Source organism: Embiotoca jacksoni, unplaced genomic scaffold (assembly GCF_022577435.1).
Source record: "Embiotoca jacksoni isolate LCO1_2020_lvr unplaced genomic scaffold, fEmbJac1.0.p SCAF_84, whole genome shotgun sequence".
NCBI lineage: Eukaryota > Metazoa > Chordata > Actinopteri > Embiotocidae > Embiotoca > Embiotoca jacksoni.
The window spans coordinates 934,223-952,264 of NW_027185441.1; the positions used below are offsets into that span (position 1 = coordinate 934,223).

The 18,042-nt window shown below is 44.8% G+C and overlaps 2 protein-coding genes across 2 annotated transcripts; one reads left to right on the plus strand and one right to left on the minus strand.

Annotated features, from left to right (window-relative positions):
• Positions 1 to 613: 613 nt before the first annotated feature.
• On the minus strand, positions 614 to 9,709 carry psmd13 (proteasome 26S subunit, non-ATPase 13). Its single transcript, XM_069139605.1, has 13 exons — positions 9,512 to 9,709; positions 6,870 to 6,948; positions 6,760 to 6,794; positions 6,616 to 6,671; positions 5,982 to 6,025; positions 5,708 to 5,794; positions 2,844 to 3,015; positions 2,678 to 2,757; positions 2,471 to 2,596; positions 1,339 to 1,401; positions 1,167 to 1,247; positions 959 to 1,075; positions 614 to 889 (listed from the first exon to the last, which is right to left on the minus strand). The coding sequence occupies exons 1-13, from the start codon at positions 9,610 to 9,612 to the stop codon at positions 794 to 796; spliced, it is 1,137 nt and encodes a 378-aa protein (XP_068995706.1). The 5' UTR covers positions 9,613 to 9,709; the 3' UTR covers positions 614 to 793.
• Positions 9,710 to 9,742: 33 nt separating this feature from the next.
• On the plus strand, positions 9,743 to 15,367 carry sirt3 (sirtuin 3). The gene is made up of 7 exons (XM_069139607.1): positions 9,743 to 10,135; positions 11,322 to 11,513; positions 11,589 to 11,821; positions 11,905 to 12,005; positions 12,919 to 13,080; positions 13,150 to 13,359; positions 14,717 to 15,367. Exons 1-7 carry the CDS (start codon positions 10,047 to 10,049, stop codon positions 14,738 to 14,740), a joined length of 1,011 nt encoding a protein of 336 aa, XP_068995708.1. The 5' UTR covers positions 9,743 to 10,046; the 3' UTR covers positions 14,741 to 15,367.
• Positions 15,368 to 18,042: the final 2,675 nt, after the last annotated feature.

An 18,042-nucleotide genomic window follows, 5' to 3' on the forward strand; every position in this document is an offset into this window, starting at 1 on the left:
ATCATTCGGGTTCAGATCACCCGCCAGCTTTCTCCATCGTTGCCCACATGAGCGTTGAAGTCTCCCGGGAGAACGATGGAGTCAGCAGGCGGCGCCCTTTCCAGGACTCCTCCCACTGACTCCTCCCACTGACTCCTCCCACCGACTCCAAGAAGGCCGGATACTCTGAACTGCTGCTCGGTGCATAAACACAATGGTGAGCCCAACTATGGGGAGAGGTTCACCACTCTGAAAGACTGTGTTGGAAAATAGTTCAACAATCTAAGAATAATGTTCCTCAACGTAAAACTACAAAGAATTAGTGGATTTCATCGTCTACGGTTCATAATATCATTAAAAGATTCAGAGAATCTGGAGAAATCTCTGAACACAAGGGACAAGGCTGGAAACCAATATTGGATGGTGGTGATCTTCGGGCCCTCAGGCAGCACTGCATTAAAAACACACTATTCTGGAGTGGAAATCACTGCATGGGCTCAGGAACACTTGTGAAAACCATCGTCTGTGAACACAGTTCATCGCTGCGTCCACAAATGATGTTAAAACTCTCCAAAGAAGAAACCAGAAGTGTCAATGAAATTATGATAAAAAAAACTTTTATGGAGATAAAAACTAGAAAGATGTGATTTTTATTTTTTACAGGTATTTATTTTTTTACACGGCGAGAACAACGAATGTTTTGTAAAATTCCACAGTGTCGTAAGAAACAAATATGCAGCGGAAAGAAAAAAAAAACAGAAACGTGAGAGGTGTCTTCGTGCGGGCCGACGAAGAGGAGGAGGAGGAGGAAGGCTCAGGTGAGGATGTCGTGGGCCTGCTGCTCCACCAACATGGCCATGTTCTTCACGTCTCCGCACCAGAAGTCCAGACGCTCCTTCATCCCTTTGATCTGCAACGACAGACGATCAATAACTCATAACAAACATATTATTATTGTTATCATCATTAATATTAATACCTGCTGCAGGTCGAGCACTCGCGGCTGCACCCAGGTCATCTGCACCTTCTGATCCACCTCGTCGATGTTCCCTTTGATCAGGCCCACGGACAGCGCCTTCATCACCAGCAGCTCCACCTGCAGGACACGAACGGTACTGCAGCTCAGACAAACAAGATCAAACGTTCGCTCAGTTTTTATATCGACGGGCCGATCGGACTCGTCTGACCTCGTTAACGGGGATCTTGGCGCTCTGAGCGATCTCGGTGAAGGTCAGCTGTCTGTGGTTCGCAGGTCGAGTGAAGGTCATCTGGAAGATAAAAAAAAAAGACGACGTTCAGGACTTCGGTCTTAAAAAAGAGATCTTGACTTCCTGTCGTCAATAAGATAAACGATCTCACCTCCATCACGCAGAGCAGCTGGATCTTCTGCATCAGTTTGGCTTCGTGTGCTGCGAGATCGGGCTGATCGGAGAGAAACAGGAAGTACTTCAAGATGTGGAAAAACTTCAGAGCATCAAAACAGCAAAACAACCGTCTGTACGAAGTTCTGTTGCACCGCGATGAACACGAAGCATCGAGGAGCTGAGAGCTTCCTGAGGACGTTACGAACTTGATCTCTTGATCAACATCATCGCTGAAATCTGATGTTCCTCTGCTCCAGTTTCAGGTTTCCATGGTAACATCACTAATGCTCTCGTACCAGCGGTCACGTTAACGTGGTGAACTCAGTGATGATGATGATGATGAAGAGATGACACTCTGAATACTTCCTGATGGAGGTTGTTGGTCCTCCTGCTCCGTGCTGCGTTCAGGAACACCCTGAATACTTCCCGATGGAGGTTGTTGGTCCTCCTGCTCCGTGCTGCGTTCAGGAACACCCTGAATACTTCCCGATGGAGGTTGTTGGTCCTCCTGCTCCGTGCTGCGTTCAGGAACACCCTGAATACTTCCCGATGGAGGTTGTTGGTCCTCCTGCTCCGTGCTGCGTTCAGGAACACCCTGAATACTTCCCGATGGAGGTTGTTGGTCCTCCTGCTCCGTGCTGCGTTCAGGAACACCCTGAATACTTCCCGATGGAGGTTGTTGGTCCTCCTGCTCCGTGCTGCGTTCAGGAACACCCTGAATACTTCCCGATGGAGGTTGTTGGTCCTCCTGCTCCGTGCTGCGTTCAGGAACACCCTGAATACTTCCCGATGGAGGTTGTTGGTCCTCCTGCTCCGTGCTGCGTTCAGGAACACTGAATACTTCCTGATGGAGGTTGTTGGTCCTCCTGCTCCGTGCTGCGTTCAGGAACACTCTGGACTTATTGGTTTTATCTACACAGGTCTCAAATACTTGTTCCAGACAGTAATATTCTATCTAATTGGCTTTACTGAGTCCAGTTTCAGTAAAAACTATGTTTGGATAAATATCTGATATATTAATCAATAAAATCCTGAACTTGAACTCGGTCTTCGGTCCTTCTTGGTCCAATCACACGATGACAGCAGCATGAATGCGGTGTTGAGTTGACCTTTGACCTTTGACCCACCTGTTGGCCCCAGGCCGACTTGAAGCCCTGGAACTTCTCCACGTTGCCTCCGTTGAAGGCGTAGAGCGTGTCGATGAGCCACTGTTTGTCCGTGTTCCTCAGGGTCTCCAGCACGGGATGCATGAGCTGCAGAGAGAGAACACGCGTGTCGGTGAGCACACGGAGCCTCGGCTCACAGACGGACCGGCGATCAGAGAAAAAACCCACCAGCTCTCCGAAGTTGTAGACGCCTTCTCCGAGGAGTCCGGCCAGGCCGAGCGTGAACGCCCGCTCCTGCTTCTCCGTTTCTGAAAACACAACCAGACCGTCGCTCAGAGTCCGACGCCAACGGAGGCTCCAGCGGTCGGTTTCATTCCCATCATGCATCGCTCACCCGGCAGGTCTTTGATGTCCACGCAGCCCAGGTAGCGCAGCGCGTCCTTGTAGTAGGAGGCGTGGTTCCCGATGATGCGGTAGTATTTACTGGAGAGGTCGTAGAAACGTCCGTGAACCGACGTCACGCCGGGAAGGTTGTTGAGCATCTCCTCCACCTCCTCGATGAGCTTCTGAAGGGGCGACACGCACACGGAACACGTTACACCGGAGAGGCGTGTTGGAGGGGAGAGGCGTGTTGGAGGCGTGTTACAGGGGAGAGGTGTGTTGGAGGCGTGTTACAGGGGAGAGGCGTGTTGGAGGCGTGTTGAAGGGGAGAGGCGTGTTGGAGGCGTGATGGAGGGGAGAGGCGTGTTGGAGGAGAGAGGTGTGTTAAAGGCGTGTTACAGGGGAGAGGCGTGTTGGAGGGGAGAGGCGTGTTGGAGGCGTGATGGAGGGGAGAGGCGTGTTGGAGGGGAGAGGCGTGTTGGAGGGGAGAGGCGTGTTGGAGGCGTGATGGAGGGGAGAGGCGTGTTGGAGGAGAGAGGCGTGTTGGAGGCGTGTTAGAGGGGAGAGGCGTGTTGGAGGCGTGTTAGAGGAGAGAGGCGTGTTGGAGGGGAGAGGCGTGTTACAGGGGAGAGGCGTGTTGGAGGGGAGAGGCGTGTTGGAGGGGAGAGGCGTGTTACAGGGGAGAGGCGTGTTGGAGGGGAGAGGCGTGTTACACGGGAGAGGCGTGTTGGAGGGGAGAGGCGTGTTGGAGGGGAGAGGCGTGTTACAGGGGAGAGGCGTGTTGGAGGGGAGAGGCGTGTTACACGGGAGAGGCGTGTTGGAGGGGAGAGGCGTGTTAGAGGCGTGATGGAGGGGAGAGGCGTGTTGGAGGAGAGAGGCGTGTTGGAGGCGTGTTAGAGGGGAGAGGCGTGTTGGAGGGGAGAGGTGTGTTGGAGGCGTGTTAGAGGAGAGAGGCGTGTTGGAGGGGAGAGGCGTGTTGGATGGGAGAGGCGTGTTGGAGGGGAGAGGCGTGTTGGAGGCATGTTAGAGGGGAAAGGCGTGTTGGAGGGGAGAGGCGTGTTGGAGGGGAGAGGCGTGTTGGAGGGGAAAGGCGTGTTGGATGGGAGAGGCGTGTTGGAGGGGAGAGGCGTGTTAGAGGGGAAAGGCGTGTTGGAAGGGAGAGGCGTGTTGGATGGGAGAGGCGCGTTAGAGGGGAGAGGCGTGTTGGAGGCATGTTAGAGGGGAAAGGCGTGTTGGAGGGGAGAGGCGTGTTGGAGGCATGTTAGAGGGGAAAGGCGTGTTGGAGGGGAGAGGCGTGTTGGATGGGAGAGGCGTGTTAGAGGCGTGTTAGAGGAGAGAGGCGTGTTAGAGGGGAAAGGCGTGTTAGAGGGGAGAGGCGTGTTAGAGGGGAAAGGCGTGTTGGAGGGGAGAGGCGTGTTAGAGGCGTGTTAGAGGAGAGAGGCGTGTTGGAGGGGAGAGGCGTGTTGGATGGGAGAGGCGTGTTAGAGGCGTGTTGGAGGAGAGAGGCGTGTTGGAGAGGAGAGGCGTGTTAGAGGGGAGAGGCGTGTTGGATGGGAGAGGCGTGTTGGATGGGAGAGGCGTGTTAGAGGCGTGTTGGAGGAGAGAGGCGTGTTGGAGGGGAGAGGCGTGTTAGAGGGGAGAGGCGTGTTAGAGGAGAGAGGCGTGTTGGAGGGGAGAGGCGTGTTAGAGGCGTGTTGGAGGGGAGAGGCGTGTTGGAGGGGAGAGGCGTGTTGGAGGGGAGAGGCGTGTTGGAGGGGAGAGGCGTGTTAGAGGGGAAAGGCGTGTTGGAAGGGAGAGGCGTGTTGGAGGCATGTTAGAGGGGAAAGGCGTGTTGGAGGGGAAAGGCGTGTTAGAGGGGAGAGGCGTGTTGGAGGGGAGAGGCGTGTTGGAGGGGAGAGGCGTGTTAGAGGGGAAAGGCGTGTTGGAGGGGAGAGGCGTGTTAGAGGGGAGAGGCGTGTTGGAGGGGAGAGGCGTGTTGGAGGCATGTTAGAGGGGAAAGGCGTGTTGGATGGGAGAGGCGTGTTAGAGGCGTGTTAGAGGAGAGAGGCGTGTTAGAGGGGAAAGGCGTGTTAGAGGGGAGAGGCGTGTTAGAGGGGAAAGGCGTGTTGGAGGGGAAAGGCGTGTTGGAGGCGTGTTAGAGGGGAAAAGCGTGTTGGAGGCGTGCTAAAGGGGAGAGGCGTGTTAGAGGCGTGTTAAAGGGGAGAGGCGTGTTGGAGGCGTCTTGGAGGCGTGTTAGAGGGGAGAGGCGTGTTAGAGGCGTGTTAAAGGGGAGAGGCGTGTTAGAGGGGAGAGGTGTGTTAGAGGGGAGAGGTGTGTTAGAGGGGAAAGGCGTGTTGGAGGGGAGAGGCGTGTTAGAGGCGTGTTAAAGGGGAGAGGCGTGTTAGAGGGGAGAGGTGTGTTAGAGGGGAGAGGCGTGTTGGAGGGGAGAGGCGTGTTAGAGGGGAAAGGCGTGTTGGAGGGGAGAGGCGTGTTGGAGGCGTGTTAAAGGGGAGGGGCGTGTTGGAGGCGTCTTGGAGGTGTGTTAGAGGGGAGAGGCGTGTTAGAGGCGTGTTAAAGGGGAGAGGCGTGTTAGAGGGGAGAGGTGTGTTAGAGGGGAAAGGCGTGTTGGAGGGGAGAGGCGTGTTAGAGGGGAAAGGCGTGTTGGAGGGGAGAGGCGTGTTGGAGGCGTGTTAAAGGGGAGGGGCGTGTTGGAGGCGTCTTGGAGGCGTGTTAGAGGGGAGAGGCGTGTTAGAGGCGTGTTAAAGGGGAGAGGCGTGTTAGAGGCGTGTTAGAGGGGAGAGGCGTGTTGGAGGCGTGTTAAAGGGGAGAGGCGTGTTAGAGGCGTGTTAAAGGGGAGAGGCGTGTTGGAGGGGTGTTGGAGGGGTGTTCACATCTCACTTTGGTGGCAGGAAGGTCGTTGATCTCCAGCTTCAGTTTGCCGATGGATGTCTTGCAGAGAATGACGGCTTCATCGCTGCTCTTCACCTGAACACACACGTTGAATCAAACACACACACGTTGAATCAAACACACACACGTTGAATCAAACACACACACGTTGAATCAAACACACACACACGTTGAATCAAACACACACACGTTGAATCAAACACACACACGTTGAATCAAACACAGTTCACTGACTGTAACAACCTCTCCGGGCGGTTGTTACCTTTTCCTTCGTCTTCTCCAGAAACGTGATGGCATCTTTAGGATCTGAGCACAAACAACATTTTAATAAACAGTTAATAAGCCGTTAATAACCAGTTAATAATCTGTTAATAAGCCGTTAATAAACAGTTAATAATCTGTTAATAAACAGTTAATAATCCGTTAAAAACAGTTAATAATCTGTTAATAAACAGTTAATAATCCGTTAATAAACAGTTAATAATCTGTTAATAAACAGTTAATAATCCGTTAATAAACAGTTAATAATCTGTTAATAAACAGTTAATAATCCGTTAATAAACAGTTAATAATCCGTTAATAATCCGTTAATAAACAGTTAATAATCCGTTAATAACCAGTTAATAATCCGTTAATAACCAGTTAATAATCCGTTAATAACCAGTTAATAATCCGTTAATAAACAGTTAATAATCCGTTAAAAACAGTTAATAATCTGTTAATAAACAGTTAATAATCCGTTAATAAACAGTTAATAATCCGTTAATAAACAGTTAATAATCCGTTAATAATCCGTTAATAAACAGTTAATAATCCGTTAATAACCAGTTAATAATCCGTTAATAACCAGTTAATAATCCGTTAATAAACAGTTAATAAGCAGGAGGCGAGGTCACCTGTCATCTGTCGGGCGACGTACAGGATGATCTCCAGCAGCGACAGCGGGTTGATCCTGACAAGAGGAGAACCAATAAATTAGGAACAGAGCAGCAGTCGAAGCTGACCTGACAGGTGTTAAAGGGGGAGGAGCCTCTTCTCACCTGTGTTCGAAGTCACTGATGAAATTTTCATAAAGCTGCGAGAAGAAAACAGAAGAAATGTTTCAGATGTTCATGTTTCATGGCAACTCTCTAATGTTTCGTGTTCCTACCTGGATGAGGCCATCTCCCGTCTTGAAACAAGGCTCTTTGACGAAGTCGGTGAGCTTCAGGGTCAGCTGATGCCACAACCTGTCAATCAAACACAGTCAGCTGATTTATAATATCCAGATGCTTCTTTAATTTCCAACCAACCTGTTCGATGTAAGTTGTCGTCATTAATTTGATTGTTATGAAAAAAAAAAGGTTTTGTAAACTGGGTCACAAAATGCTCCATTACATGTTCAACTAAGTACAACAGCTGTCAATCAATTATTGACCAACCTGTCAATTATGTTATCAGTGCAGAACAAAAAACAAAAGAAACATTCTGTTTACTCTGTAAAACAACTACAGAATAAATAAACAACATGAATCCACAACTACAGAATAAATAAACAACATGAATCCACAACTACAGAATAAATAAACAACATGAATCCACAACTACAGAATAAATAAACAACATGAATCAACTACAGAACAAATAAACAACATGAATCAACTACAACAGAACAAATAAACAACATGAATCAACAACTACAGAACAAATAAACAACATGAATCAACAACTACGGAATAAATAAACAACATGAATCCACAACGGAATAAACAAACAACATGAATCCACAACTACAGAATAAATAAACAACATGAATCCACAACTACAGAATAAATAAACAACATGAATCCACAACTACAGAATAAAGAAACAACATGAATCCACAACTACAGAATAAACAAAAACAACATGAATCCACAACTACAGAATAAACAAAAACAACATGAATCAACAACTACAGAATAAACAAAAACAACATGAATCAACAACTACAGAATAAACAAAAACAACATGAATCAACTACAGAATAAACAAAAACAACATGAATCAACTACAGAATAAATAAACAACATGAATCAACTACAGAATAAATAAACAACATGAATCAACTACAGAATAAATAAACAACATGAATCAACTACAGAATAAACAAACAACATGAATCAACTACAGAATAAACAAACAACATGAATCAACAACAGAATAAACAAACAACATGAATCAACAACAGAATAAACAAAAACATGAATCAACTACAGAATGAAGAAACAACATGAATCAACTACAGAATGAAGAAACAACATGAATCAACTACAGAATGAAGAAACAACATGAATCAACTACAGAATGAAGAAACAACATGAATCAACTACAGAATAAAGAAACAACATGAATCAACTACAGAATAAAGAAACAACATGAATCAACTACAGAATAAAGAAACAACATGAATCAACTACAGAATAAAGAAACAACATGAATCAACTACAGAATAAAGAAACAACATGAATCAACTACAGAATAAAGAAACAACATGAATCAACTACAGAATAAAGAAACAACATGAATCAACTACAGAATAAAGAAACAACATGAATCAACTACAGAATAAAGAAACAACATGAATCAACTACAGAATAAACAAACAACATGAATCAACTACAGAATAAAGAAACAACATGAATCAACTACAGAATAAAGAAACAACATGAATCAACTACAGAATAAAGAAACAACATGAATCAACTACAGAATAAAGAAACAACATGAATCAACTACAGAATAAAGAAACAACATGAATCAACTACAGAATAAAGAAACAACATGAATCAACTACAGAATAAAGAAACAACATGAATCAACTACAGAATAAAGAAACAACATGAATCAACTACAGAATAAAGAAACAACATGAATCAACTACAGAATAAAGAAACAACATGAATCAACTACAGAATAAAGAAACAACATGAATCAACTACAGAATAAAGAAACAACATGAATCAACTACAGAATAAAGAAACAACATGAATCAACTACAGAATAAAGAAACAACATGAATCAACTACAGAATAAATAAACAACATGAATCAACTACAGAATAAATAAACAACATGAATCAACTACAGAATAAATAAACAACATGAATCAACTACAGAATAAATAAACAACATGAATCAACTACAGAATAAACAAAAACATGAATCAACTACAGAATAAATAAACAACATGAATCAACTACAGAATAAATAAACAACATGAATCAACTACAGAATAAAGAAACAACATGAATCAACTACAGAATAAACAAAAACATGAATCAACTACAGAATAAATAAACAACATGAATCAACTACAGAATAAAGAAACAACATGAATCAACTACAGAATAAATAAACAACATGAATCAACTACAGAATAAATAAACAACATGAATCAACTACAGAATAAAGAAACAACATGAATCAACTACAGAATAAAGAAACAACATGAATCAACTACAGAATAAAGAACGTGTTGTTGATCATTAGCTTCTTTCTGTGGACTCATGCTAACAGTCAGCTGGCAAAACCTACTTCTACAAACCTGAGTTAAAAAAGCTGGACTCAAAACTACAAACTACAAACCAGCTGTTCACCTGACGTCACTGTTTAGTTCCCATAAAATAAATAAAAGTAAAGTTTCTCTCTGAATTTTCCAGCAGAAGTTCGCTGCTAACACTTAGCTAGCGTTAGCTCCGCGCGTGACTCAGCTCGCCGTTTAAATGAATGAGATGCTAACGTTAGCTGCTAACGGCAGCGTGTTTATTTTGACCTTTTGTTGTGTAAATCCTCCAGCGCGTGCCACTCCGCCGCCCTCTCCGGCGTGGAGCTGCTGCTCTGCTGCTGCTTCAGGTACCCGCTGACATCTTTCATGGCGGCGGACTGAAGTTCAGCGGGTTTATTCAGAAATGATCAAACTGTTGGACTTCTTCAGCTGACGTCAGGATGGCCGCCTGCCGCGTTCTGAGTCTGCGCGAACAAGCTGCTGGCCGCAAAGGATGATGGGAGACGAAGGGGCGTGGCCCAAAGCTCGGCTGCAGCTGGCTGAAGAGTTTATTGTCGGTCGAGTGGATTTCTTGGCTCTTTTATGACGTGTTTACTATCAGGGGATCTTTTTAATTAATAAACGATAATTAAACACAGCAGGTGATAAAGAGATTCATGTCGCTGAAGTTCGGTTGTATCGCGTATTACGGTCCCGTCGCCCGCGTCAGAGGACGGAGGGCGAACATTTCCATATCCGGTTTATCGGAGGAGAAGATGTGATTCCGGTCAGCGGCGGGAGTTCGTTTTCAGGTCCAACTGTGATGGCGTCGTTCCTGTCAGCTGTCAGACTCCGTGGTTTGCACCGCGGCTTCAGGACGCTCCGTTTGACCGGTGCAGCAGCTGCGTCCAGGTAAGCTCACCTGCAGCAAGCTCCTCCCACCGCCGGGTCACATCCGCTGGGACTGTGACAGAAAGTTCATAGGTCAAATCATTTAGTGAGACTTTTCTGTTGTTTCAGCCTCTTTAATGTAACGTTGAGCTGATTTCCTTTGTTTACTTTAATGTTTATGAGAATTTGTTTTTTTAATTGCACATAATAATAAAACATCTGGAGTTATAAACTCTGTAAAAACATGATGGACATTTTCAGCTATTTTATAGAACAAATGATTAATTGATTTCTGAGAAAATAGTTGGTGAGTTAATCGATGTCTGGGTGATGTTTTAGCATTTATTTAATGTCGTTCACAGTTATACTTTTACATTATAATAATTTCTGAGGAACTCGAGGATGTCAGCTGCAAATATTTTTTCTCAGTTTTACTTTTTATTGAATAACTCAATATAATTATAATATTTTGATTTATGTAATGTCGAAAAAGTTCAAAATATTTTTTTACACGTCTTCAAGCATCTCGTTTTGCCTCAAAAACCTGCAGATGTTTAATTCACTGAAACCTTCGTGTTTTTACCTGAAAATATTCACGACAGGTTCTCAAATATGTTTGTTTAACAAACCACAAAACATTAAAATCTTATATAAAAAAAAACAACTACTCAAATTTATCAGAACTGATGTCATTTAATCTTCTCTCGGTCCATTAATTGACTGTTTGCAGAAGAATATTTAAGCATTTGTAAATGAGACTTTCGCTGAAACACCAAGTCATGTAATACACCTGCCTGTCCACTAGGGGGCAGCATGTCTGTGTGACAGGCAGCGTGAAAAGTCCACACGTCACATGAAAAGTACAAAAAGCAGTAAACTCCTCGTTAGGAGGAAGTTTGGTAGGTTGATAAAACATCAAACTTACATCCGGGAGATACCGTTTGTGTCCACTAGAAGGCGACCTAACACGTAACCACGTGTTTTTATTTTGTTCCTTAACCTAGCCTTGGTGAAGCCGTGTCACATGGACACGGTGCCCTCTAGTGGACTGACAGGTGTATTACACCCTGTGGCCTGATGCCTGGTTGATGAAAACAGTTTTTCTAACTTCAAATCAAACTTTTTGAGAGGCGTGTTTGGATCTGAGGACTTTGAGGTGTTCGGACCACGTTCCTCCTCCTGAACTTCGTACTTCTGTTCCCCTCAGTGGAGTCCATGCTGGGAGGACCCGTCCTGACGCCATGGCGACCCGCGGCCTGTCCTCTGGCGGCGGCGGTGCGTCCGGCGAGCAGCAGAGCCTGCAGGACGTCGCCCAGAACATCCGGGATCAGAAGTACCGGAGGGTGGTGGTGATGGCCGGAGCCGGGATCAGCACTCCCAGCGGCATCCCGGATTTCAGGTAAAAGGTCCGGCGTGGTTTTCCTGTAGACGTGAAGCGTCCTCAGTCAGCAGACGAGCGTTTGTCGGCCCGCAGGTCTCCGGGCAGCGGTCTCTATGACAACCTGCAGCAGTACGACCTGCCGTACGCCGAGGCCATATTCGAGATCGCCTTCTTCCACCGGAACCCGACTCCCTTCTTCGCGCTGGCCAAAGAGTTATATCCAGGAAACTACCGGCCCAACCTGACGCACCACTTCGTACGTCTGCTGTACGAGAAGAAGCAGCTGCTCAGGATGTACACGCAGAACATCGACGGGCTCGAGAGACGTACGTGTTTTTAAGTCGCCGCACATCAGCGAGGTCGCGTCGTTCGAAGGTTTGACGGTTGTTTTTCTTGTGTTCGGATCCAGTGGCGGGGATTCCTCCGGAGATGCTGGTGGAGGCTCACGGGACGTTTGCGACCGCCACCTGCACCGTGTGTCTGAGGAAGTACGAGGGCGAGGACCTCCGAGTGAGTCACGGCCAGAAACACTCAGTTCAGAGTGTTCCTGAACGCAGCCCAGTTAACGTGAACATTGGTGATGTCACCACGGACCTGAAACTGGAGCAGGAACAGCAGATTTTTGGGGCAAATTTTTCAGAAACAGAAAATATTGACAGCCAAGTGCTCCTGAGCCCATGCAGTGATTTCCACCATAGAATCAGGTTGTTGTTTTTTAAAGCACTGTTGCCTGAAGGCCCAAAGATCACAGACAATATCAGATTTTGGGTTAAACTCTGTAAACAGTCAACAGAGACTCTTGAAAGTCTTCAGAAAGTCTCCGGCGATGAAGCGACGAGCCGGGCGAGGTGTTCTGATGACATCACGTTTCAAGAGGGGCGGAGCTTCATCGTCCCAGACCGAAGAAGGCGTGTCAGGTCAGGAGACACCAGGTGGGTTTTCTTTGTGTCACTGTGAATTGGTCCCCCAGAGTCAGACTGTCAACACCGAGTTCCACCGGGACCTTCTGATGGAAACATTCGCTGCGAACCACCTGAACTGTGTTGCCATGGCAACAGGCTTCTCCAACATGACATGACGCTATGTGTTGAAGATTTTGTCCTCCAAAAGATTTGACCAAAATCTGATGTAAGGGACAAGGTTGAAAACCAACATTGGATGTCTGTGATCTTCGGCCCCTCAGGTGGAAATGCTTTGAAAATAGCAATGATTCTGTGGTGGAAATCACTGCATGGGCTCAGGAACACTCGGCTGTGACGGGGCGTGTTGAAGATTTTCTGTTCCCCAAAAATTGAACCCAAAATCTGATGTTTCTCTGCTCCAGTTTCAGGTTTCCATGGTGACATCACACTACATTAGACAACATGCGTGAAACAATCTAAACAACAACAATCAGTAGACTTTACGTTTCGTGTCTCATTAGTCGGACGTGATGAGCGGGACGGTGCCGAAGTGTCCCACCTGTCGGGGCGTGGTGAAGCCTGACATCGTGTTTTTTGGGGAGGAGCTTCCACGAAACTTCTTCAAGTACCTCCGAGACTTCCCGCTGGCAGACCTGCTGATCGTCATGGGAACGTCCCTGGAGGTCAACACCGAAGCCTGAAAACCGTCCTTTGTCCTGAAGACCGAATGTAACCGACCGTTTGTCCTGCAGGTGGAGCCGTTCGCCAGCCTGGCCGGCGCCGTGCGCAGCTCCGTCCCCCGTCTGCTCATCAACCGCGACCCGGTGGGGCCGTTCGCGTGGAGCCGGCGGCCGCACGACGTCGTGCAGCTGGGCGACGTCGTCAGCGGCGTGCAGGCGCTGGTCGACGCCCTCGGCTGGACTCAGGAGCTCCACGCTCTGATGGCGGCTGGCGGCGAGAACGTGAGTTCTACTGCTGTCTGCGTTTTAGGTTTTAAAACTGACAGAGGACAAAAGTTCAGGTGTTTAAAATCTTCATCAGGGAACATGTTTGATCCGTTACAGGGATTTCAATTCATGTTTGCTGCATTGATTTATCGAAATGAAGTACCTTTAAAGAGGAAACGAGAACTTCTACACTTCTGCAGCTCCGACTCAGCAGAGCTGCTGAAAAACACATCACATCTTAAATCAGAGCTTAAAGACTCATCACATCTTAAATCAGAGTTTAAAGACTCATCACATCTTAAATCAAACACTCATCACATCTTAAATCAGAGTTTAAAGACTCATCACATCTTAAATCAAACACTCATCACATCTTAAATCAGAGTTTAAAGAGACATCACATCTTAAATCAGAGCTTAAAGACTCATCACATCTTAAATCAGAGCTTAAACACTCATCACATCTTAAATCAGAGTTTAAAGAGACATCACATCTTAAATCAGAGCTTAAACACTCATCACATCTTAAATCAGAGCTTAAAGACTCATCACATCTTAAATCAGAGCTTAAACACTCATCACATCTTAAATCAGAGCTTAAAGACTCATCACATCTTAAATCAGAGCTTAAACACTCATCACATCTTAAATCAGAGCTTAAACACTCACCACATCTTAAATCAGAGTTTAAAGACTCATCACATCTGAAATCAAACACTCATCACATCTTAAATCAGAGCTTAAACACTCATGACATCTTAAATCAGAGTTTAAACACTCATCACATCTTAAATCAGAGTTTAAAGACTCATCACATCTTAAATCAGAGCTTAAACACTCATCACATCTTAAATCAGAGTTTAAAGACTCATCACATCTTAAATCAAACACTCATCACATCTTAAATTAGAGCTTAAACACTCATGACATCTTAAATCAGAGTTTAAACACTCATCACATCTTAAATCAGAGTTTAAAGACTCATCACATCTTAAATCAGAGCTTAAAGACTCATCACATCTTAAATCAAACACTCATGACATCTTAAATCAGAGCTTAAACACTCATCACATCTTAAATCAGAGTTTAAACACTCATCACATCTTAAATCAGAGTTTAAAGACTCATCACATCTTAAATCAAACACTCATCACATCTTAAATCAGAGCTTAAACACTCATGACATCTTAAATCAGAGTTTAAACACTCATCACATCTTAAATCAGAGTTTAAAGACTCATCACATCTTAAATCAAACACTCATGACATCTTAAATCAGAGCTCCCAGATGTTCACAACAATCCGTGCGATAAGGAAAACCACGTGGTATTTAAGCAGCTTCACTTCTCTTTCGTGTTTTCTTTCCTCTGCAGGCGGCAACAAAACCAGAAGAGTGATGACATCATCACGGCGTCAGAGCTGGAGGTTTGACTTCATTCATGCGTTAAAAACTATAAAACTAAGAGACTCTCAGAGCGACAAACCAATAAAAGAACACAGAATCACTGATCAATGATTCGATCAATAATCAATAAAGAACAGGTAAGTGGTGCTCAGTGGAAACATGGTGGACAAATTTCAACACGAGGAAAAGAGATTCTTCAGCTGGACACTCAAACGTTTCCTGAACTGGGACTATTTTCAGCGGCGGATGAATCCAGGCAGCAGGACACTGTGTGTGTGTGTGTGTGTGTGTGTGTGTGTGCGTGTGTGCGTGTGTGTGTGAGAGAGGAATTAAATATATCACAATGAGAAAACTGATGAGCCCTTAATAAACATCAGTGTTGTGACAGCAGCTGTGAACCAGCAGGGGGATCCAGAGGACGGCAGACTGTGGCCGTCCGGAGGATCCGTTGTGGGTTCAACGCAGCAGTGGATCGGAGGGCAGGTCGTTTCCGGCAGTGGAGAATAAATTAAATCTGTTTCACATCTGAAGGAGAAGAAACGTGAGGAAAATGAAGGATGGAGAAGTTGAGTAAAGTTTAGAAAATGTTCCTCCTGTAAATAAATAAATGTAAATCTGATTAGTTTATTATTTTAGATTCAGCTGCACATTTGTTACAATAAGAGTGTTTTCGTGAACACTCAACATAACATGAACACAAACAGCAGTTTTCCTGGTTATAAACAAAGAGGAACTTATCATTAAATTAAACCAGGCTCAGCCAGAGACTTGCTCTTCATATATATTTTTTAAATATTCACACATGGCTGCACTCCTGCAGTATTTTACTGATAATATTCAGGCAATTATTTGATCACATTATTTTTCTAAAGTCTCACATTGTGTAATTATTAATAAAGTCCTGCGGGAGCGCAGCAGTCTGCAGACCGTGACCTTTGTGTTGTGATATGAAGGTTTTTCTTTTGGTCCACAGACTGTAAAAACAGTTTTCTTGGCTTTTTTTGTTTCCTTCATTAAATATTGTCTCCCAGTGACGACTTAAAACTCTGAGTGTCTCTCAGCTGTTGGTTGACGTTATCAGAGCTTTAAGTTCCAGAAACAGAGATCAGAGTTTCTCACTGGCTCCTGCTGAGTCTGAACAGACTGTTTCTAAAAGAGTTCGTAGCTTCAGGTCTGTAAAATGGTTCTGATCCAGAAGTGTCTTCAGCTGCAATACCAGCGAGTGCCACTAGAGGTCGGCTCCAAAAAGCCTCCGGCTCCATAGACTCCCATTCAACTTCTCTCATCAAATCCAAAGTGAATAAAATGTGTCCATCAGTTATCTCGGTGTTGTTAGCTATAGTCACTCCTTCTTATTAGTTTTCTGGAGGTCCATCTGAAAATAATCCCTCATTCATTAGAAAAGAAGATTCAAGAAGACCTGTTTTTGGGGGCGTGTCTGTTTGATTGACAGGCCTGTGGTGCAGTCAGGTTACAGCTATCGGTGGGCGGGACGTAGTATCGTCAGGTTTCCAAACAGATCGGTCAGATCCACCGCTGGCTCCTCCCCCAGCTCGTCCAAATATGGTCACTTCCTGCTCCAAACCGCTCCAAACTAGCAAAGATGGTGATGGACAAAAAAACCAGTGATGTCACTGCTGGTTGCCGCTCGGGACGAATATTAAACATCGTACATGAAAATATCTCCAAATTAAAACTTGTTGCTCCGCAGCTATTCAAGCTCCTGCTGATGAACCAGTTCAACACCATGTTGACCTGGAACCAAACTCAGACCATCTCTTTTTCACGTAAAGTAGTGAAGAAATCTTTCTTAATTTTCATGTTTTTTTTGTCTTAATTTCAGACCACATTTGTCTGAAACTGACCACTTAACTTGTTTTTGGTCCAAACTATCAAGATGGTGACGGACAGAATCTGAACTGGAGGATTCATAACGTTCACAAACCAACGATGACATCACTGATGGTTGATGACATCACTAATGGTTGATGACATCACTGATGGATGATGGTTGGTTTCAGTCCGAAGTCGATGATTTTGCCTTCAGCTGTGAAGCTGATTGAATTTGAGGACATTATTTCAGAGTTGAATTTGAAAGATTCACTTTGAGTCGAGTGTAGAAGGAAGTGCACATCTGTTAATGTTCACATTAATTATGTACAAGGCCTCCAACATACAAACAGCTGGAGGCAACAAGGATGTCCGACTCACATGTTGGTCAGCGGTTGATGTTTTCATGGTAAAAATACAGATTAAAAGCCAGAAATAGAAACGTTGAGTTTCTGCTCTTCGTGCCTCTTCAGGTGTCGTTTGCACCTGCTTCATCGTTTTAAATCCAGCTCTCACACCTCGCTCCAATTTTCACTTCTCTGTTCCGCCGTCTGTTTCCAGGCTGCTGACGTCGGTGCAGCAACAAATTATTCATTCTGATCATCTGCTGGAAAATGTGATGTTTCATCTCAGGTCAAATCCTCACGTCTGTATCAGAGTCATTTTAACCCACACAGGCAGGATTACTGAATAAATGGATGGTACAAACTTGATTTTCCCGCTCTTCTTCTTCTGCTTTCAGAAGTTTGAATTGTTTGACAGTAAAATCCACCGGTCAAATCCAAACCTGTATTTTTAGCAAAAATATCAGCAGCAACTTGATGCATTGTCAGAAATTTTTGTGGAAGCATTCATGGTTCTCGGGGGGGAAGGATTGTGCAGATTTTAGTCTCCTGACTTTTCATTTCATTTTGTTCTTTTGTTTGTAGCCAAATAGCTTTAAAACATATCCATCAGGTTAGCATGCTAACGTAGTAAACAGGCGAACAGCACGGATATTAAACAACAGCATGTTAGCATTTAGCTCAGTGCATCACTGCACAGAAGTACGACCGCTAACTAACATCACAGCATGTTTTAGTCTTTTTAGTTCAAACTACTGAATATGCTCAAACAGCAAATACGAAAATTTGGTTTTAAGCGAATGAAAAAGAAAAATCACCACAAAGACACAAAAACGACCAGACAGACAAAAAGAAAGGCCACAAAAAGACACAAACATCGACATAGACACACAAAACAACACAAACAGTCACACTGACCTACAAATGGACGCATAACAAACACAAAGAGACGCAAACAACTGTAAAAGAACCAACAACTACCGCTAACATGTGTCATAAATGGATATCTAAAATCTGCAGTAAATTAAGACTCAGTCACCTTTAATCTGTGAAAATGAAAAAAGAAAAAAGAAAATCCCATCTGGGATCTAGTTTTCCCGCCACAACACGAAAAGTTATC